Below are 24,020 nucleotides of genomic sequence, written 5' to 3'. Positions count from 1 at the left end.
GCTTCCAGTGTGATGGGTGGCACCCTCTGATGAGGTCGGTGCGATGGCGCGCTGATGTCATCAGACGTCACTGGGGGGCAGATGGGGGGTGGGTGTGAAAGGGGAAGCAATTCCCCTTCCATTCCTGCCCTGGGAAGGTGGATGGGAGGCTCATGGAGCCGGTCGCTGGACGTAACGGTTACATCCTTGGTGCCTCAGTGCCACAGCCAAGGACGTAGCCATTATGTCTGTGGCGACCAAGGGGTTAAATACGGCACACACATAGTGGAGCTAGGGGGGGCTAAGGGGCACAAGAAAAGTGCTACTGCTATGAATGCAGCGCTGCTTTTCTTGAATAAGGCCCCTAGTTTTTGAAGTGAGCCTATATATTTGTGTGTGTATGTATTTATAATTTATTAATTTAATTAAAATAAAGATGTCTTGGCTAACGCCGGCTCTAAATTTAGGTGTTAAATACCTGCTAAAGGTGAAGTTCCAATAACATACAATAGTGAGTTAAATAGTTTTGATTAGGTGGTGGCGTGTTATGATGCACCATGGCCTGAAGTTAGCCAGGTCTTGGTAAATCATTGTTTAAATTTCTCTGTTTTGTTGTAGGGGCTACTCTCGCAGATATATGCAGTCACATATGCACATATTCTGTAACTCTCCTACACGCATACATGCAGTCATACACACATATTCATAAACACAGAAAAACATGAACACATAGACAAACTCACAAACACTCACTCTGCCAAACAAAAACATGAAGTACAAAACATACACATATGCATGCAGACAAACGCACTCTGGGCCCTATTTACAAACGCTGGCTCCACCTGTGCTAAATATATTTTTTCTTTTTTTCACACATATGGACGAAAACACACTCACACATACTCTTCTTGTCTTACACAGACACTCACACCACCTGCACACCCGCATAGCTACACACATACAAATTCAGCAATGCAGAAAGGACAGCACAAAAGTATGCTTTATACAGATTATCAAAGTATATGAATAGCATTTATCTCACGATCAGTGTGAATATTATCAAGTGTAAGCAAGAAGGGCTCATCATCGTGGTTAAGGTGTTCATGAAGCTCATACTATGTTCACATGTACTCTCCTTCAACTAATGAGGGTTCAAGATTACACCAGAGATTAGGGTAGGGTCACTGTCCGTAGCATCAGTCATCATAAAAAGAAAGCAATTGTGGTTGTCATTGTTGCTTTGTCATTCTTGTTTAGTGCAGTGGTTGGTCAATTTAATGTCCTCAGGGATAGGAGGTGTTTTACTTTTGTGGAACTGACTGGATACGGGCGGGGTGGGGAATTTGCAAGGAAATGACTCAACGCAGTGCAGCGACCAAAGTTCCTGAGCTACATTGCATCTAATGGAAACGAACAAACAAGAGCCAATTCTCCTAAGATATGGTTCTGTTTTTTCTCCTCTTACCCTGGTGCACATTTGGCTGCTTTGCACCACACACACACAAACTTACACCGTAGTGCCAGGGTGTGTGTATGATGTTTAGCCTATGTTTTGCACAGGAAGCGTATCCTCCCAGTACAAAATACTGTTCCCAGACAGTTTCATACTTTTCCATGTTTATACGTATTCTTTTGGAGAAAAGAAAACTTTTCTTCAACCTTATGCCTGCCTCAAGAAGGCGTATTGTTTTATGCAAATCACTGTCTACCAATGGCAGTAGATAGGGATTTGCATCACAATTCATGGATGGTTCAGTGGGAATGCCCATGTACCACCTGGTAATACCTCGCGATGCAACTTTGTGCAAAGTAGATCATAGAATTCCTCTGTGTTATTAAAGGCCAGCACAAAGAAAGTTTTGAACTGGAATGTAAATCCCAATACACCACTACCCACTGGTTTGCATTACATTTGTGATGCAAACCCGGCATTAAGTGTTAGTAAATCTAGGTTCGGTTGCACTAAAAAGTTGCATCTTTGCAAAGCTGTCACAGTCACAAATCAGCTTGTGCAAATACTCTTTATCAGAACTTCACCAACCTTTAATGTATATGGAGGCAGCAATAGGACATAATATGAAAACTCAAATAAAATCAGCATTTGATATTGTGAAAAGAAAGAACTTCATACAAAAGCGAGTGGAGTGCTCCCATCGAGTTAGCAGACAGAGCCATATTTCAAGAAACTTGATGAAAGCAACCCCTTTCGAGACCCTCAAACCCCCAATTGCAGTAAAAATTACAATTGTTTTCTAATAGGAACATGATGGCACAAAGTAATCTAACTGTGGAAATTCCAAAACGGTGGTAAAACAACTTAGAATGCCAAAATAAGCATTAAAGTCAAACAGAGGAAAGAAGACCAAAGGGTCTCAAAATACACCAGGGGCCATGTTACAGAAAGGGGTGCAATTGGCATGTGTGCCCGCTTTGTAGGCCCTCGGGCACTTTGGTATTATAGAAGGGGCCCCAGATGCTTCTGTGGCCACTTCTGTAATACTGATAGCACTGGTGCCCATGTAGCGCCCCTGCTGTTGTGAGAGGATGTTCCCTCGTCTGCATGGGGGATGGCCACATGCAAATGAGGGAATCAGTCTGACTCTGCGCTTGTGCCATATTACCGACATAGGTGCAAGGCAAACATGCCTCTTAGGAGGCACACTGAAAAAAGAGGGCACACTGTGAGTTCACCCCCTGTAAGCAGCACTCAAGAGGGGCCCATGGAGTCCCCCTCCCCCAGACAACCTTCTGCAGTTGAACGCAGGCACTCACTGCACCCACCTGCAAGGGGAAATCTAATCACTCTTGAAAGCTTTTAAACAGCTGCTCTGTATTTCACTTGATTGTGCTGCCATTGGGGCAGCCCATTCTTTACCATATGGCACATTTTCTTTGTTCTCTGCTTGCACCAGACACACCTGTTTAAAGGTGCACCCTGGTGCAAACAGGGAAAATGTGCCCTTTTTGCAACATGGGCCCTGGAGGTGTTTACCTACAGCAGTACAGTGTAACTGAGCCATTGTCTCCTCTCCATCATATATAAAGTTTGCCCTTTTCATTGCTTCTGTATAACATATAAAATAAAATAAATTAAGATTAAAAAAACACTCTACTCACTTATAAGAAAGGAATTCGACCAACATATCCTCGAAATGTCAGCAGAATTGGGATACAGGAATCCACAAGTGCATTTGTTAAGCAATGCTGCTCTCTGAGAAGTCACAACCATTTAGACCACCTAAACAGCATTAGTATTGTTAACAAGTAATTCATTAGCGGGGGAACTTTCTGTAGTGTAGTACCTAAATTAACTTCAGAATTCGGTGGGGAGTATTAATACACAATTATTGGTATATTTCACTACTTCTGTGACTCTCAAATAGTGACTATTATGTTTTTTAATAATTATTCAAAAATTTATATTTTTACAGATTTTTGCAGAACATATAATTTACCATTATTCCTTAGACCGTCTCAACAATGCCACTTGTAATGAGCTGAAATCATCCATTACAATTTTTGAAGTATCTAATTAATACAATCCTTTTGTGGTACTACTCCCCACCAAATTCTAATGCCCATTTGAGTACTACATGTGAGAAATTGGTAATGATTTGGTCAGTGATGAGATTTCCAGCCAGGTGCATTTGGGTTTGCAGAATGCATCTGCTGGGTACTATTGTTTTCAAAACAAAAACATTAAAAGTTAATAGGGATAGCCCCTGTTGGTCGTCTTCATTGACATTAGATACAGATTTTAGCCCTATTCTCTGTAGTATTTTGTAAAATCTCCGTGAATTTCCACCATGCTCTGAGATATTTCAGTAAAGGCTAGTCTGTTGAGTCTCAGATGATTCTTGAAGCAGTGTTAGAGTGGAAATGTTTAAGCAGATATGTACAATCACCAAGCAACCATAAGGTGGAGAAAGAGGTTAGTTGTCATGTTGAGCCAAGTAGTCTATGTGTTCTATCCCTAAAAATGCCCAATCATCCCATCAAAGAGAGGTGCCCAGTTGGATCAGGCCTGCAATATCCCGTAATGGAGCACTGCAGTGATGGATGTGGAGAACCCCAAGGCATTTGAGAGCCTTCATCCAGCACAGCCTCTATCTTTTTGTTATTCACGGACGGTGGAACGGTTCTGAATAATTGTACTGACAGCATCGCTACATGGCAGTGGAGCACCTCTCACTGAATGCTTTTCCACGGCTGGTATAATCTGTCTGAGGTAAGAATTGTACTATGGCCTGGCCGTAGACTATACTCCTATGGGCACATGTACTCTGCTGTATGACCTACCTCCTTGTATTTTGACTGGGTCCTAAGAAGTTAAATGATAGGTCTTAGGCTAGTTGGATGTTCAGGACGGTAGACTCTAAAATAAGTAGTCTAAGTAGCTTACCTAGGTAGTTCACTCAAAGACACCTATTCTAATTGGTTTACTAGCAGGGCTATTGTGATGCCAGCTAGTAAGACTGGCATGGGGGTTCACCCATTGTTTCAGTTGTAAAGAATGGTGGGGCAATTATATCTATAGAAATCTCTACAGCACAGTTTGTTAATAACATCATCCATAAGAAGTCCCCATTCATTTATTGACTTCTAACAACTTAACTGGTCTCTAAATCGTAGGGTCTTCTTTCAGGGTTGACATAGACGTGTCCCTTATCCTTGTCAATGATTTAACTATCTGGTGCAGACCTGCCCAGTCTGATTGCCATCATAAAGCACTCGACTGAATGTACTCCTGTGATCCCAAGTATTGTGCTGCTGCTGTTTATATGGTCTGGCATTATGCTGTGTTTCTGAAATATTTGTTTTGACCATTAGTATGGGATCCAGAGAGTCCAAAACATCTACCTGTGTATCCAGTTCAGATTATTCACTACATTCTAACACAATAAGTATGGTTGCTGGGTCTAGTAAGTCATACCTAATGTCTTGCTGCCTCAGCTCTAGTCTCAGGCCTTTAAACATCTTCCTCCTGCCGTTGGTGTCTGATGAATAGTCCACTGAGACATGGACTGTTCACCTTCAAGAAGAAAAGGGTATTTATTATTTCATATCACTTCAAGGACAACTCTGGCTTTTTGGTAGGTTATAGGTTTTGATTGGTGTTCTCTGAATGTTTTCCCAGAGAATATCCAGGGAGCCCTCTGGAATTCTAAGGGGGCATCCCTGCTGTATGCTATTGTTAGACCACGTATGATGTAGCCAGAATAGATTCTGAAAGAGTCTATGCTGGTTATAGTTAGATCACGGTGAGCATTGTGCTCCGTGTAAGTATATACTCTCTGTGGTGTTCCTACTTATGGAATGCATCTTGCAATAAATGTGTGCCTATTCAATTCAGTCACCAAGTTGTAACAACTTAACTGGTCTCTAAATCTTAGGGTCTTCTTTCGTGGGTGTCGTAGGCTTGTCACTTATCCTTGTCAATGATTCAACTATTTGGTGCAGACCTGGCCAGTATGATTGTCATAAGAAAGCACCTGACTGAATGCACTCCTGTCACCCACATTATTGTGCTGCTGCTGTTCATATGGTCTGCCATTATGTTGTATTTCCGAAATGTTTGCCTTGACCAATGGTATGGAATACAGTGAGTCGAAAACATCTACCTGTTTGTCCAGTTCAGATTATTTAATGCATTCTAATACAATGAGCACGATTGCTGGGTCTAGTAAACCATACCTAACATCTTGCTGTCTCAGCTCTAGTCTCCGGACTCTAAATGTCTTCCTCCTTACATTGGTGTCTTATGAAGAGTCTGTTGACACATGGACTATTTATCTCCAAGAAGAAAAGAGTAATTATTGTTCTATATCATGTCAAGGACTACCCTGGCATTTTGGTAGCTTATGGGTTTTGATTGGTCCCGGAGAATATCCTGGAAGCCCTCTGGAATTCTAAGGGGCCAAAGCCACTGTATGGTATTGTTAGACCACATAAGATATGGGCAAGATGGGTTTTGAAGGAAATTATTCTGGTTGCAATTGGATCACAGTGGCATTGTGCTCTGGGTAAGTATACAGCCTCTGTGGTGTTTGTACTGATAGAGTGCATATTGCAGTACATATGTGCCTATCCAATTCAGTCACCAATGTGAGGATGCCATGCAATGTGCCCATCTCACATTCAAGCTTAGCTAGGTGGAGCTAACAGAGGACCCCACTGCATCCTGATCATGTATGGTGCTGCTTTGCCTTCCTCAAGTCTCAGTAGATTTGGTGAGTCCATCTATTGAGGGCTCTCTTGCTTCACTGTCTTGCCGATACTAACCATCTGATCCCAGGCCCTGAACTATCTCTTCATTGCTCTCCATCTTTGTGCAACTTGATAATCCTGATTGAGGTGTGGACCATCTGGTTCTCTGCAGTCGGACCTACTGTAAGTGGTTGCTCACTGAAAATGAAATAGTTCCATGCCACTGGGACCAGTGCTCTATTAGCAGTGCCATAGGAGCTTCTTAGATCAGTGGTAGCTATTACAGCAGCAGAAAATGTGCCCTGTCTAGTAGCCGACCCATGGAGATCATGGTCTTCTTTATTTAAGACACGGAAATTGAAAGTGGCCTTAGGAAAAAACCTCTGTGACATTTAGTCAGTACGCAGCCCCACTGCAGATGTGTAGGCTAGTTAGTATGGCAAATGAACCTCCACTAAATTACATGACTGTTGATGCCTCTTTTCAATCTTATCTTGCTTCTTTTAAGGATCCCATGTGCCCTAGAGGTAAGATACAGTCTCTCTGCCTCTTCCTAATCGATGTTTTAGTCTCCAATGAGGACGGAGACACAGTTTTGCCTAAGCCTTCATGTGATTCTGTTCGTAGCTTAACTGCCTTTCACTGTTGTAGACTCTAATATTTTAATATGAGCGCGGTCTGCTGATAGACAGGTCTGAAGGTCTTACATGGAAGCACCATTTTTAATCGGTGGGGTACTTCAGAAAGTGTTTGGGTGCATGGGAGCACAGTGCCACTGCCATATATTGTGCTTCAATAAAATGAACACGGGTGGACATTTTCATTTCTCAACATGGGTGTTTTGCTTTGCTGTTTGGCCAAATCAACCTTCGTGACATACGGATACCAGACATGTGTCTAATACGATTTTGAAGTAAAATATAAAATCATGTTATCCTACATGCACCAAATCAGAAGGTGTATTTATTTGGCGTGAAACGTATTAATATAGAATTGGTTTGGTAAAATTTGACTTGTCCTTTATATTTGTATTCAGAGGATGAAAATGTGAGCATATTATGGCTAGTCAGTCCAATATAAATTCTTGCTAGACACCGACTTTTACATGTGTATTTAAATCTATCCTTTTTGGGATATCTACCTGAACACGCCACAGCTGCCACAACCCACCGTGACTCACCAATTTTTTTATTAAACACAAGTCCTAGGGCTGTTGTTTGCACATGTAGCGGAGCAGCAGAGTAGTTTGAAGTTTCCTAACAGAGCAACGGTGCAACTCTCCGATTTAGAAATTATATTTTATTTACAGTGGAAGAGGGTGCAGAAAGGAAGGGAAAGCTTTTACCAAGAAAGGTAGCCACCCTCCATCTTAAACCGAGGAGGTGATAGAGAGCCTGATGGTATTGATTCTGTTGGTATCACACCTGTGGGCATCAGCTATCACTAGTTTCTGCGCTGGAATGGGGAATAACGTATGTTATGCGGTATTGATAAGACGTGTACACTTACATGGCCCCAATACCTGAAACAGAGGGTCAGTAAAAATGTAAAATTTGACTGTAAAGTTGCTACTAGCAGTCGGGCTGACATCTCCACTCATATAAAATAGAAGTGGCAGAAGTTGAGACCTCTGCACATAGGATCGTGAACAGCATTTTGTAGTACTTTACTAGTACTATGGTAGTACTAGAGCGTCGTTCCAGGAACACGGCCCAGGGGTAGGTCTCGAGCGGGGACTTGGCAGCTCTCATTGACAGCGCCAATCTCCCGTCACGTGGATGCCTATGGAGCCGGATCCATATTGTGCGACGGTTGACTTTATATATGACTAGCCTGACGTGCAGTTTATTTGAGTAAGTGACCGGAGATTTGTATATTGACAGTCACTGTGACCTACGTATGTAGTGAGGAGAAGTATCGAGTGATATGGTCCTGATGAAGCATCACTGGATCCGTATGGACCACTGAGATGCGAAACATGTTGACCCATTCCATAGGGGTGTAGGGCAGTTCCCTTCCCTTCTTTTTTGGTGTGATTCAGAGAGTGTATGAGCATTATCTAATTTTCCACTCTCCTTTATGTTTTAACCTTGGCCAAGACCCTTCCTTGATCAATAAATTGTTGATGATGTGCTTGGTTGTGAGCCAATTTTAGATTTCAGCTCTCCTATTCTTTGTGTGCTGTTAGGTTGTCATTGTTTATTATTTTTTACCACGGCACAATAACATTGAGAAAAGATCTCTGGCAAAGAGCCCCATTTATGTGGTGCCCGTCAGACATTGCAGCGCCGGTCTGACGAGGAGCAGGCTCAATGATGAAGCATGACATCCAGTTGGATGTCTGAGAGCAATTGCTTCTAGAATAAGGATTGCCTTGAGGTCTTTTTGGAACATTGTATTTGCTTGAGTTAATACACTTACATGTCCCCAATACCTGAAACAGAGGGTCAGTAAAAATGTAAAATTTGACTGTAGAGTTGCTTCTAGCAGTCGGGCTGACATCTCCTCTCATACAAAATAGAAGTGTCAGAAGTTGAGATCTCTGCACGTAGTATCGTGAACAGCATTTTGTAGTACGTTAATAGTACCATGGTAGTACTAGTACCATACTACAAATTGTAGTTTGTAGATATGTGCCCCGTTTTACATTATTTACCACTATCAAGCAAGTTTCTCCTCTTTCTGAAGATTTTTGAGGTTAAAAATGTTCAATTCAATACAAGAATCCATAGTTTTAGTAGTCGTAGCAATATGGGTTACTTGAATTACCTTCTGGCATGAAATGGAATAAATAGCCATGTCATCAAGTATTTGTATCAATAAATGACATTTCTTTCTTTGTGGTAGTGATATATTATTTTTTCTCCTTTGTATGCTCAAGTATTTTATTATTTGATTCTGCTCTAATCGAGCAGCAGCATTTCGAGTCAATATTGGACGAAGTTGTGCTAGACCTCATCAGAGAGCTTTCCATTGACACCATCCGTACCACACTAAAGGATTTTGTTGATCGCCACATAATGAAGACTGCAACTCATGAAATAATAGATGAAATAATTCTGGAGACAGTCCAAGCAATCTCACCAGGTATTGTAAGTACGCATTTGTTATAATTTAAATGTATTGGTTCGGGTGATACTTGGGGCACCCCATGTAATGAAAAAGCAAAAATACATATTTTGGGAACCAGCGTAGCTTGGTAATTGGAAGTGAACGAGGGAGCAAAGCGACTGCAAGAGTTACAAGGAGGCGTACAGAAGTACAGTGAGCATGGTGGTTATCCCTTGCAAAGACAGAAAACAACTAAACAACTAAAAATATTGTCAATCTTACTAGTCGCCATAATTCCAATTCATCAAAATCGATTGTTCACTATGTCATTCATCATTAACGAGGTCTTCTTTGCCACATTGATCCACTGTCAATTTCCACAGTGTGTAAATACAAATGATGATTCTGTATAGATTCGTTTGTATATGGGTTAAATACACCCTGTCGTACATCAATACAGTGTTGCAAGCTACTTAGGAGTTCCATAAAGATACAGTCACAAAACTGCTGGTGTGAAAATTATTTTGGTGTGCTGGGTATCTAGAGATATGATTTCTTCATTAATTGAAGTCCTTTGTCTCGTGTTTTTTATCTTTCAAGTGAGCAGTGCCACACATTCTTGAAATTGTAGCATTTGCTTTCATTTTGTACTGTCTCTTCAAGTGCTGATGTGAGATTGCTTCTACTTCCGCCTCACGTGTAACACTGTTATAGGTGCTGTAACTGCAAACATGCCCTTAGTTATGTCACTTTTTTCTGCTAACCTCATTAAAAAAATAATTGAATTTTATATAGTCCAAATTTGCTTTTTCCTCATACCTACATGTGTTTATCAGTACAGGGAGCTCTACTGTTTGGAGCCCCTCATTACGTTTGGTTAGCTGTCTTTTGGCAAAAAGTACTGTTTCCAATAATTGACATCGACTTAGAATTGGATTTGGGTCAGCCCTTTCCTCGTGAATGATTTGAATTATTGTGTTTCCCGTTATCTGCTCCGGGGTTAGTGGTTTTTCCCCATATTCTGTCTTTGTCCCAACCAGTCTCACACTGTTAAGACTGGATGAGATGTATACTTGCACAGCTGACATCAGGAAACTATCTTTTGCCTGCCTCTGTATCATTTCACTTTGCGCTATCATTGGAGTGTATATCAGATTCCCTATTGCTTCTCCCTTTCTTTCCAGTGCTCCAGTCTGGGTTGCTTTTTATTTCTTCTATTGATCCAGCCCCTCTGCTTTTCCTCACTTCCTCACATGCCTTGCTCTCGCCCACTCACCCGTTGCCTCCCAGTGATCTCTACTGTCACTCTTCTTCTCTCCTCAACATTCTTTTCTCTTTCTTTGCCATTAAACAGCAGACAAAGACATGTACAACATTTCCTCATTGTGCTGGGAGCAGTTATGGACCTGTCTAGATTGAGCAGCTTTGGCCCTATGCTTATGAAGTTAAGCCATGGGCTTTACCTGTGCTACTCCTATCAATGTTTTTTCTCACACAAATGCCCATTTAGGCCCTCATTGTGAGTTCAAGGCGAAACTCTGTTTGCACAGGGATCAGATTTACGAGTTGAAGTGAGAATGGTCACATCCTTGCAGTTCTCCTGCTAAATTCCGGCAGGGAAAATTTACTGACATTTATTGAGTGGAAAAGGTGGTTAAGGACAAGCAAAACATATGGATTTCGGTGTGTTAGAGACTGATTCCACATATTCTGTTTCGTTTGAGAGTCAAAACTTTATAAGAAGAGGTATTTCTCGTACGTGGTAAATATCTGTCTCTGGGTAATGGTATTTACCACATGTGGGAAATACCTCACCTATTCTGACTAACTTGTAATGAAGGACAGAGTTGGAATAGGAAGTAGTTATCACATGTGGTGAATACCTTACTCCATGGTAATAATATTTACCATGTGAAGTAAATACCTCACCTATTCCGCTAGACTGGTGTTGATTGTCTGAGTGAACATAATTAGTTTAACTTATTTATTAGCAATGTAATTGGTGGAGTCTTAAAATCCTTTGTTAAAGAGTGTGGTGAAGCTGATTGGTGTGTGTTTAAGTTGAAATTCACCTCTTTCATGCTCTGAAAGTTCTCGTCCTGCTATGACTGTAATTTGCTTCAATAAGGCCAATAAAAGAAAGGTGCCCATCATTGGCAATAATATTCCTCAAAACTGTGCCTTCCCAATCAAATCAGACTATCTGCTTTTTAAACAATAACCTGCAGATGCATACAGAATTTTAAAATGGGAGGATTTTGCTATTGGTGAAAGTTGAGAGTAATGAGGTATTATATTTCACATGTTTTGGGTACTTTCTACTGAAATCTATACTCTGTCTATTGTCACAGATTCAAATCTTGACATACCTGACATCAACTTTCCTCATTCCAAACTCAGAGATGTAGCGTGGTTTCTAACTTTGAAGGTGGTACTTTTTTGAAGTTGGTGTGTTTTCATGTAGTTTAGCTCACCTTACTCAGGAGAGTAGCAGGTAAAAAATAGTAGTTCAAGTAAATTTTGCACTAGTGGGAGGAAGGTTATACTTTATATTTTATAGGCAAGCACATAGGTGCTCTGACAGAGCTTCAGAACTGAAACCACCTTCTACCATCTAGGGAAGCATTTAAAATAAGGCTCAAGGGATTTTTTTAGCCATAAGTCACAAGAACTGCTGAAAGGTTGAGAAAGGAACACTGTGTAGACTTTGTGTTTATAGGCCTTGTGCCCTCCACCAACCACTGCTGAGTTGCTGCAATATGTTGGGTCCCCTCCAGTTGAATCTCAGAGCACTACTTGAATTGGAGGAGAAAAGAAAATGAAAGTGAGAGCATCTTTCTGCTGTCTGCCAGGGAGAGGACTGAGGCCTTGGATCCTGCTATCCATTGCATACAAGCTCTGGAGATGATTCTTAAAAGGATCAGGGAAGCAGCCATTTTTTGTATTCCATAGGAAAATTATTTATACCTTGAAGTTTCTGTGGGACCCCAAATTCAGTGCGTACCACCTTGTCAGTGCATTGGCTGAAACAACTTTCTGCCTTGCCCAGATGAGTCTATTTTACTTCCACAAAAAGACCAATCAGAAAGCAAAAATGATGACTGGGTGACCAACTAGGCTTTACCCAACCGACGCTCAATTTCACTCAGTTTCAAAGCACACATATGATCCGGTAAATTGCACGCCTAGACTAACATTTATTCTATCAGGTCCCCTGAACATAGAAGAAGTCCTTGAGCCACTATTACTAAGAGCTAAGAAAACAGCTATGATCTATGCTATTGAGGACCTTACAGAGGCAATATAGAGTTGCTGGCTTGAAATGCCAACATTTGATCGGGTTCACTGACACAAAAATCTCTCTGAGGAATAAAGCTGAGGACTAGGACTGGGGCACCTTCCTTTCTTGTTGAGAAATACATCCTCCCAAATCATGGGTTAAAAAACAACTAGACAGAGACTAGGTAGCACTAGGAATTGAAGAGAGGAAAAGAACGCTGAAACTAACTACATATTTGCCTTTGATAAGTGTCAGACATTCTTCCTACAAAGGCAAGCTGTTTGACCACACTAGAAGGAAAGAAGATGGGTTTCTCTTGCAAGGTTCAGTTTGATAACCACTAATGAGGTTATGGCAATAAGAAACAAAAATATTTAACAGAGAAAGTAAACTTTGTTGGGGATAAACTGTTAACAGATCTCAGGGTTATTCCACCTTCATAATGAGCGGCAAGTATTGTTGTACCAGAATATCATGTCAAAAATATCAAGGACATAAATATCGAGATGGTAAACTCAGACTGATAGATTTAATTTACTTAACTCAATATACACGTACTTTGATGATATATCACCAAGGAATGTAGATGTGGAGTTAAGAATGAAGACTCTATAGTTACGTATATGCACCTACTCTTGATTTGTAGCCCTCGATACATTGCCACAATATTCTGATGCCACAATATTTTTCCTGTATATATTTCGACATACATCTATCCCAGGATTATCCAATTTTGTGAGAGGGCTACCCTACCATTGGGGAACGATCAACAGTGGAAAGCAAATCCCGCTTCATGATCTGAACTCTTTTATTTCTCTTTACTTTTCTTGTTTCTTTTCCTGATCCCTTTCTTCTTTCATGTCACCTTCTACCAGTTTCCTATTTTTATTGAATGTATGGAATTGTTTCTGTATATTGTCTATGTTAAATATATTTTACTCACCACATTATTAACTAGCACACCACGTCTTTAAAAAGACTGCATTTTATTTTTTTCACTATTTTGCATAGATTCAGGAAGCATGGCAGGAAAAGGATTGTGAAGAAATACTTCATACTATTGTTTCTGATACAACGGCGGAAGAGGTGAAGTCTCTGGTGTACTCAGTCATAGGTGACTGCGATGTTGAATTGTTACAGCAACAACAACATCAGGTAATTTGGCATTCATTATTAGGAAATACAGTGGATAAAATTAACCATTCTTAAAATATTGTAGTTCATTTCAGTGCAAGGGTTAAATACCTTTCAACTTTATTTTTTGAGAACATTGTCATTGCCTGCTATTTGCTCATAATTTGTCCCAAACAGCTGCGCTCTCGGAAATGGTGTTTGAAGAAAGGCATTAAGTAACAAGGTTTGAAGAAATGTCACCTTGGTCAGTTTTCAATGTCTTGTTTATGAAAGGTTCAGGTATTTGAAACATTGATTAGATGAGAACTAGTCTTTTATTTGTGTAATTGTTTTACTCAATTGTGGATTGTTTGGCATTAAGGGGGTTGTCTGATTCCTTGTTAAATATTTAGATTTACACCTAAAAAAAATCCATTAATTGTGTCAAAAATGGGATTAGCAATCAATAATGTGAAGGCCCTAATATGTACATGGTTCACTTCTTCTTTGCTGATCATGATAGCTTCAGGACAGCACACAAGCAGATGTAAGATAGCTAAAAAGAAAATATAACTTACAGAAAAACTCCCTTGCAATTATAAAATATAGAGAAGCAATCAAGCATTGGTGCAGCCAATATGGGTTGCGTTTCAGATCTGTTGGTGTTGCCAAGGGATTTTAGCGTCGCTGTACAGTATCCCAAAAAATGTGCAGAATATCTAAAGAAGAATAGGAAAAAAGACTATGATGTGCCTTCCAGCCTGAATTGGGATGGTAAATAAAAAGAAAAAAAACAGCTTGTTAAATAATTTTCTTTAAAATGGGTGTGGGACACAGGGTAGAAGCAACATGAATGGGCATGAGCAACACAGTGTGCTTGGGGGACAGAAGTAACAGAGGGGCACAGTTTGGAAAAGAAACATGGGTGAGGGGTGCAGGAAGAATCACAGGTTGTGCTGGTGAGGGAAGAAAGCAAACAGGTGAGAGAGAGTGAAACATGCAGTGCGTGGGAAGAAAAGCAAACGGGTAACAGAGACAGCAATGTGGAGCTGGGAGAGAAGAAGCATGCAATTGAAAAAAATACAATAGGGGTGAACATGAGGTGAGGCCATCATAGAGGAGGCAGGAGGGAAGCACAAAAGTGTGAGAGAGAGAAAAATGGAGCACAGAGTGGGGAAGGAGAAACACAGTAGGGAGCAAAATAAAAAAGTAGTTCCCTGGAAGTGGAAGGACACAAGTAAATTTGTAATTGGTATTGCTCCAATTGAGGGACAGAGACACGTTGTGCAAGACAATCCATGTGAAAAGCAGCAGGCAAACGAGAGTGACAGTAAAGCTAACTATGGTAAGCAATGAGGGGCTGTGTTCTTGGTAAGCATGCAATACGTCTTTTGATGTGCTGTCTTGTTGGCTCAGCCTAAAAATGAGAAGACGTGGTTGACAAAGGAATCCCAGTTGAATATTTAATTCCCCTCTTTTTTCGCTTAACCTGTGATGTAAGTGCTGAAGGCATCGGTGATGTAACTTGTGATAACGTATAGCAAGTAAATGCCATAACAGAAGCAAAAGCAGTGAGGTAAAAGGTCATCTAGTGAATGATGTCACAAGAGGTCCCAAAACCCATGCAGTACACAAAGGCATATCTTGGAATGCTTATTGGTGGTCATTATTAGCAATGCAGAACTGGGTAAAAAGTATTTTTTTCCTAGACTGAATGACACCTTTAAGATTCCATATCACCTTAGGTGTTGTGTCTTCCACGTTTTTCCATGTTTATTGCAGTTTTTAAAAAAACTGGGTTGCATACTTTCCATGTGTTAGAAATTCGGTTTCTGGTTGGCAGAGGTATGCACCCTGTCCAAGCCCTTGCACTCACTTTGGTTCTGGTCTGGAGAGATTCAGGCCCAGTCCTTGTCACTACCAGGCAAGAAGGGCAGCACGTCAGCACAGCAGAGCGAAAGTCCTTTCAGCAGTACAGCAGTCCTTCTTCCTAACAGAGTATCCACAGCCCCAGAAGTAGTGTACTGAGGGGTGGTAGTGGTGTCTGAGGTCCAGTTGTTATATTCAGTGGTGCCTTTGAAGTGAGGTAGACTTCAAAGAGAGGCCATTGAAGTGCATAGAGTCACTGCTATTCCTGCCCCAGGTCCAGACTCACTACAGGGGGTAAGCAGCCCTTTGTGTGGAGCAGGACACAGCCCATTGAGGTGTAAAGGTCAGCTCCTCCCACCCATCTGCCCAGGATGGCCCATCAAGCTGTGGATGGCCTATCAGTCACACCTAAGCTCCCTTTGTGCATGGCTGTCTGGCGAGAATGAACAAAACCTAGCTGCCACCCGCCCAGTTGTATGCTCAGGGACAGGCAGAATGGACCAGGTGGTTAAAGTAAGAAAATGCGATCTTTCTAAAAGTGTAATTTTCAGAATTACAATTTACAATCAACTTCACATTAAGTTGTGACTTTAATTGTGATTCCAGATGCACCAAAATTGAAGGCCCCCTCATCTCTTTCCAATTGGACATTATAATTGTAAAATGTTATAGGTTCTCACAATGTTATCTTATGAGAGCTATAGGCCTTGCACTAGTGAAAAAAATAAATTTAAGAGTTTTGCACTACTAGGACATGTAAAACTTAAAAGTACATGCCCTTCGTTTTAAATACTGCTCTACAATACACCACTGTGGTGTTACAGAAAGGGGCATAGATGCTTGCTCAGCTCTTTCTGTAATACACATCGTCTGAATGAATTCAAGGGGGTGTTACTTTATTTGCACGAGTTAGGAACTCCATGCAAATGAAAAACACATTGCATGTGGGCTGGTGACCTATTACAAATGTGGATGCAGACACAAAGAAGCTCTCACTGCATTAATGGGGGTATCACATGCAAGGTTGGAAAAGGGGTCCTATAAACCCTGCAGGTGGGTGCAATTGCTCATTACACCCATTTTCAGTGGACCTCTTCCCCACACTCAACTGAAGGACGCATTGCTGCCTGCATAGTCAAAAGCAGATCAACAGCTTGAAATAGTTTTGTTTTCACTAATGCATTGCCCCCTGGGGGGTACCTGTTTGTGGGTGCCATGGCAAAGCACATTCTGTGTGGTGCACCCAGTTGTACTCCCTGCTGCAGACTCAGCAGTGCTCACTGTCAGTAATACAGTGCACTGCAGCACTTGACCTTCCATCACTGGCACTTTTTAAATTGGTTATGATACTGTTTGTAAATTCTGCACGGTTTTTACCAATTTGGGACAATTACTGGAATGCAGGCTCAGTGGCACAAATCATGTGTTACCTATTGCCTGCACAATGCAACATTATTTGTGTGGAGACGGTCTCCATGCAAATTAGGACTCCCCACTGCCTTTGGCATATTCCCCATTATGGACCTTGTGACATGTACCTTTGGGACCACAGCATGAAGCACAACATGAAGAATGTTTTTCAGTGGTAAGGCCTCACAAAACCTTCCTGGTAGCCATTTCCTTCAGACGGGCTGCAATAACTGGCTGCACCAACTCCAAAGTCATTGATCAGTAGTGGGTGAAATATCCTTTCTGATTGTCAATGTGGTCACTGGTAAACCTGGAGCCTCTTCAGGGAGGAAATGCACCAGTATGCTGTATGCGCTAGCATGCCCCCTGGAAGCACCAATGCATATTATTGTTCAAAGCATATTTGTTAGAAATGGGGTCTCTGGTTGGCGGTCAGGTCACCCCCTGTCCAAGCAAGGACCCTCACTCTAGTCAGGATAAGTCACACACAATCCAAATTATCCTGTGCCCACCCTCTGGTAGCTTGGCACTGAGCAGTCAGGCTTAACTTAGAAGGCAATGTGTAAAGTATTTGTGCAATAAATCAAACAATAACACCATATAGCACCGCAAAAATACACCACACAGTGTTTAGAAAAATATATAATATTTATCTGGATATTTGCAGGTCAAAACGATCAAAGATGCAATAACAAAAATGTAAAGATATCACTGAAAAATGATATAAAGGGGGTCATTCCGACCCTGGCGGTCAAAGACCGCCAGGGCCGCGAATGGAGGAAGCACCGCCAACAGGCTGGCGGTGCTTCCCTGCCCATTCTGACCGCAGCGGTAAAGCCGCGGTCAGAAAACCGGGTCCGGTGGTTTCCCGCCGGATTTCCCCCGGCTGGGCAAATCCGCCAGGGCAGCGCTGCAAGCAGCGCTGCCCAGGGGATTCTGACCCCCTTCCCGCCAGCCTGTTTCTGGCGGTTTACACCGCCAGGAAGAGGCTGGCGGGAACGGGTGTCCAGGGGCCCCCTAACAGGGCCCCAGCCTGCTTTTCACTGCCTAACAGGGCCCCACAAAGATTTTCAGTGTCTGCTTTGCAGACACTGAAAATCGCGACGAGTGCCACTGCACCCGTCGCACCCCTGCAAATCCATTCCATTCGGAGCCGGCTTCAGTGTTGCAGGCCCCCTTCCCGCTGGGCCGGTGAGCGCCCGCCGGCCCAGCGGGAAGGTCGGAATGGCACCAGCGGTCTTTTGACCGCGGTGCGGCCAAATGGCGGTTCCCGCCAGGCGGGCGGCAACCGCCGCCCGCCGGGGTCAGAATGACCCCCAAAGTGTCTTAAGTCTTTTAAAAGCAAACAAAGTCTCTTTCAAGCACAAAGTACCTGGTTTGAGTGAAAAATCTCCGCAAAGGGCCGCAGAGGAGGAGAAGCGTGGAAACAAAGGAGTGTGCGTCGATTTCTCGGGCCGCACACGGTTGATGCGTCATTTAGTTTCCACGCAGGGACGGCTGGGTGGTGATTTCCGGCGCTCGGTCATGGATCCTCTTCGGGTTGCGGGGTTTTAAGACGCCCCGGGGTCTGTGCGTGGAATCCTGGGCTTGTTGACAAGTTCTGCGTTGTTCCGGTGGGCGGTGCAGGGAAATTTCTCCCTCACGGCAGGCGCTGCGTTGATTTCCCTTCTGGAACTCAGGCGGCGGCGTCCCAGGTCGGCTGTGCGTCGATCTGGTGGGCCGTGCGTCAAAGTTCCGGTCGCACAGCAGGTGCCGCATCGATCTTTTCCTTGTGAGGTCGAGCGGCATCGTCCCGGTTCGGCATGCGGGGAATTTCTCACCACGGAACAGGCTGTGCGTCGTTTTTAGCAAGCTGTGCGTTGAATTTTCGCCGCACAAGGAGTCCAGTTGCAAGAGAGAAGTCTTTTTGGTCCTGAGACTTCAGGGAACCGGAGGCAAGCTCTATCAAAGCCCTTGGAGAGCACTTCTTCACCACAGCCAGGGAACAGCAAGGCAGCAGGGCAACAGCAAGGCAGCAGTCCTTCACAGAAGGCAGTCAGGAGAGTCCTTTGGGCAGCCAGGCAGTTCTTCTTGGCAGGATGCAGGTTCTGATTACAAGTTTCTTCTCCAGGAAGTGTCTGAGGTGATAGGGCAGAGGCCCTGTTTTATACCCAAATGTGCCTTTGAAGTGGGGGAGACTTCAAAGAGTGGCTTAGAAGTTCACCAGGTCCCCTTTCAGTTCAATCCTGTCTGCCAGGGTCCCAGTAGGGGGTGTGGCAGTCCTTTGTGTGAGAGCAGGCCCTCCACCCTCCCAGCCCAGGAAGACCAATTCAAAATGCAGATGTATGCAAGTGAGGTTGAGTACCCTGTGTTTGGGGTGTGTCTGAGTAATGCAGAAGGAGCTGTCAACTAAACCCAGCCAGACGTGGATTGTAAGGCACAGAAAGATTTAAGTGCAGAGAAATGCTCACTTTCTAAAAGTGGCATTTCTAAAATAGTAATATTAAATCCAACTTCACCAGTCAGCAGGATTTTGTATTACCATTCTGGCCATACTAAATATGACCTTCCTACTCCTTTCAGATCAGCAGCTACCACTTCAATAATGTATGAGGGCAGCCCCAATGTTAGCCTATGAAGGGAACAGGTCTCACAGTAGTGTAAAAACGAATGTAGGGGTTTTACACTACCAGGACATGTAAACTACACAGGTACATGTCCTGCCTTGTATCCACACAGCACCCTGATCTAGGGGTTACCTAGGGCACACCTTAAGGATGAGTTATATGTAGAAAAAGGGGAGTTTTAGGCTTGGCAATTACTTTTAAATGCCAAGTCGAAGTGGCAGTGAGACTGCACACACAGGCCTTGCAATGGCAGGCATGAGACAAGGTTAAGAGGCTACTTAAATGGGTGGCACAACCACTGCTGCAGGCCCACTAGTAGCATTTAATCTACAGACCCTGGGCACATACAGTGCCCATCAATAGGGACTTATAAGTGAATTAAATAGTCTAATTGGGTATGATCCAATGTTACCATGTTTAAAGGGAGAGAGCATATGCACTTTAGCACTGGTTAGCAGTGGTAAAGTAAAAAAAACAGCAAAAGCAGTGTCCAAAAGTGGAGGGAGGCAGGCAAAAAGTTAGGGGTGACCACCCTAAGGCTGTCAGGTCTAACAATATTAATGTGATGGGTGTAATAAATATGTTAAGGAAAGGGTGCATGAAATAATAGGTTCTGTGATTTCCCATCTATTTGCCATTTATTATGTCAGTTTTCGATAAATCTTCCATTTTAAGCCTTGCTTTCTCTTTTTTCACTGTCGGTTGTCCACAACAATCATGATCTTTTTTCATATAGCTTCGCATTATGCCATGCTTTTTTTACTGTGCTGAGTTGTGTTTTTACTGTATGCGTTTATTTTCTTTCTTCTAGGTTAGCATGTATGCAGGAAGACATCTAATTGAAACATTTTTTCTAGAGCACCTGATTGACATGACTAGAGGTCATGGACCATTGTTATTCGGAAGGGATCCAGCTGTCATGCTTTTAGATGGTGAGTACTGCAAGGGAAAATAGAAATTCACCAAATGTCTTTGCTGTTCAAACTTCTGAAAAATTAGCATCAGACAGTCATATAAGGAGATCTGGGTAAAGGCTTTTATTTTAACAATTTACAGGTAATTCAATATTTGCTTTTGTAAAAACAGAGTTGCAGTGCTAAAAGAATACCTTTAATTTCGTACACTATCTTTCATTCCTCAGATATTCTGATGAAGCCAAAAACGTAGTCGAGACATTATTATAAGCAACATTTCTGAAGGAATTGGTTATAGTTTTTCTATTGACTACCGTCACACAGTGTTAAAAAGTTTGGCCACAAACTTGGATTTCAGTTGATTGGAAAACCAAGGTTTTATGCTACGTATTGACTTTATTATGCAGACTTTGTAACAAAATTACAACCGGATTTACTAACCTTTCACGCAACGCAGTGCAGCAAGGCAAGTTACTGCAGCTCTGCATTGCGTGAAAGAGCAGAAATGCATCATATCTACTAAGATAAAGCGAACTTCTGATCTCTCACAGCTCTCACGCACTTCAGAGAGCCAAGGGCCAATGCAGGTACCCTTGCACCACAGTGCAAGGGTGGCTTCATTACATTGAGAATTGTTGTGTACAGGAATCTATTCATTCCTCCACAAAAACAATCCCTGGATGCATTTTCCTGTTTCTATGTGTACTGCTAGATAAAATAACGAGGAGAAAAAAATATATTTCACTTAGTTACACCATCCTCTGAGAGGCGTAGAAATTTCATGCAACCGAAGGTTTACAAACCTTTGTAAATCTAGGCCCATATTTATAATTTCTTCATGCAACGCAATGCAGCAAGCCACCTTGCTGCACTGCATGAAAGGGAAAGGGCAGGAATGTGCCATATTCAACATTAAACAGTGCATGCCTGTCATTTTCTAGTGCCTGTGCACTTTGGTTGCCTAGTACCAGCGCAGGCATCATTGCACCATGGTGCAAGGGTGCCTGCTTGTAGGCAGGATTGTTTTTGTTCAAGAATGGGTACTTTCCTGCACAAAAAAAATCCTCAGAGGTATTGTTCTCTTTCAGAGTGTGCTGCAGAATGAAGCACATGTAGAAAGAGGAAAAAAGATTTTTCTCCTTGTTATGTGTCACCGGGGGATGCATAGCAATTTTAGGCATTTCAAGGTCTATCATTAATGGTAAATCTGGGAATATGCCAAAATCCAAGAGTAGATATACGTGAACACCCACACTCCACCTATGGAGCAGTGCCTTGCGTTCCTCCAGATTTATCAAGCCAAGCAGGACCACGCAAGGTGGCCATGAATTGCTTGATAAATGCCACGTAGGTTTCTCATTGCCTTTGCTCCCACTTGCGTGGCAAAAGAGCGATGCAAAACCTTGATAAATCTGGCCCCTAGGATTGCGCAAACTCTAAGGGTGGTTTCATGGGAACTCTCATGCTCCTCAAACGGAACATCGCCCAGAATGAAATGTAACTCAATGCAGTGCAAGCTGCTGCACTGCGTTACATTTCATTACAAAACCACACAAGGCATCGCAAATTGCCACTTGTGTGGCTTTTTAAATCTCTACTAGTATTTTGCGGCCCTGGCTGTGCCACAAAACTGGTGTAACCACAATGCAAAATGCTAGTAATTGTGGCTCATGGTGTGGATTTTCCCCTAACTGCTCTGGATCACAATTTTCAGAGTAAATAAGCAGCAAAAAGCTATTTTATTGCATTTTTCAAATATTCAATAAGCAAGACTGAAGCTTATAGCTGCACATTTAGATACAAATCCATTTTGAAATAAAGTGATGAACTTTTTTACTTTATTTTATATCGTTTATTTAAGTCAGCTGGCCAGCTTTAATGTCAATATTTTGAAATAGAAGGAAAAAACACATTTCTTTGAAAAAATGTGTTTAAAATGGCATCTTTATTTCCCATCTCGAAGGCATTTAGATTAACTTATGAATACTTTTCGTTGACAAGACCACATTTTCTTGCAAATGCCTCAGTAGAACATTTGATTGGCCTGTGAACCGCAGTTTCCGCAGTTTTTAACTCTACTAAGTTGTTTATGACTTGTAATCAATTCATCAGGTCCCAGTAAGTGACACCAAAACAGCCTTCCCTGGGTGTATGTAAACCTACATCCAAAAATGGCAGACTGAATTTCAAGCTTAGTTTTTTCTAAACCACCTGGCACAGTACATGTGGGGTGCACAACACTCAAGCTGTACTTTAACTTCATAATGATGTTTTCGGACTTGTTTTTGGCAAGGATCATATGTAAGGGAAAGAGGACCTCTTGACTCTTTGTCAAGACTTGAAATGGTCATAAAGACATTTTAAATAGATCTTTCATGTAAAAATATGACATTATTTGTAATTCATGTGCTTAACTTCTAAATCTGCAAAATATTTTTATGGTGACATTTGACGCTAACATTGTCATAGACCGTGTTACTGAAATAGATTTGATAATACATATATTCATGCAGGTTACTTAGTGGATATCCTTCTCCAACAATTCTTAAGTATTCAGAAGCAGCAAGAAGCTACTTTAGAAAATATTCCCTTTGCGCGCTTTCATGAAAAAATCTTTGAGGAGTCGGTAAGTACTTTTTATCCTTATATTTCCAATTTAAAAATAATGTGTTAATTATGACATATCTGGTTTTTATTGACAATTATATCACTATCAGATCGTTTGATGATCTTTGACAATCATTATTATTTTCACAAAGTCCTGTTGTTATGCCCGGTATCTCTGCCCGATGTTGGGGGCAACTGTAACGCTGGGAACTCTGGAGGGGCAAAGTAATGAGGGATATAAATTGTACCCGGTGAATCCCCATGGAACTGAGGAAGACCAGGAAATTTGTAATTCTGGTCTTATTCCCCCGGTAAATCCTCATTTTTCATTGGAGTCTCATGTGAGATTATTTTGCTTTCACAGCTGAAAGGTGAAACAAAGCAAATCCAAATTTTTTCTATGGATCTCATAATTCCTAAGGGGCAGTAATTGCCATTATCAACCCTATCTGAACTAAAATACACTTTGTAATTAGACTATTTCTCTTGTTACGACCCTGGCGGTCCGAAGACCACCAGGGACCGCTAAATTACGAGTTCGGCAGTTTGGCCTAAGCCAAACCACAATACTCCACCCGTCCCACCGCTTTTCCGCTGTTCACTGGGCTGGGGGTGAGCACATCCAGCTTGGCGGATGCCATAAGACCACTAGCAGTATTATGACGCGGGAGACTGCCAGCATTTTTCTGGTGGTCGCACTGCCAGAAAAAGCTGGCGGTCTTGCATCCTGTCACCAGGATACACTCGCACACACTTCCACATACCTGCATGCATGCACTCTCACACTTTTACACACAAACAAACATACCCCCACTCACCAATGCAAACGATACATACACGCCCATTCACACTGACATACATACACAAACACCACTGACACACACATTCACTCCCACCTTGCACCTCCCCCCTCCAGCGGATACCCACATTCACACCCCCTCTCCCCTGGTGAATACATACATTTTCTCCCCCTCCCCCATATCC

General features: G+C 42.2%; 1 protein-coding gene across 2 annotated transcripts in view; it reads left to right on the top strand.

The window, feature by feature from the left end:
* Positions 1 to 24,020, top strand: part of LOC138283370 (uncharacterized) — a 188,590-nt gene that overhangs the window by 138,794 nt on the left and 25,776 nt on the right. For both annotated transcript variants that reach the window (XM_069221353.1, XM_069221355.1), the window contains 4 exons: positions 9,068 to 9,278; positions 13,529 to 13,672; positions 20,327 to 20,447; positions 22,943 to 23,055. In XM_069221353.1, the coding sequence (XP_069077454.1) occupies positions 9,068 to 9,278; positions 13,529 to 13,672; positions 20,327 to 20,447; positions 22,943 to 23,055 (589 nt within the window). The remainder of the gene's footprint in view (positions 1 to 9,067; positions 9,279 to 13,528; positions 13,673 to 20,326; positions 20,448 to 22,942; positions 23,056 to 24,020) is intronic.

Source organism: Pleurodeles waltl, chromosome 3_1 (assembly GCF_031143425.1).
Source record: "Pleurodeles waltl isolate 20211129_DDA chromosome 3_1, aPleWal1.hap1.20221129, whole genome shotgun sequence".
Lineage (NCBI taxonomy): Eukaryota > Metazoa > Chordata > Amphibia > Caudata > Salamandridae > Pleurodeles > Pleurodeles waltl.
Note: the sequence above shows the minus strand (reverse complement) of the source record. Positions and strands in the feature narration are given on the sequence as shown.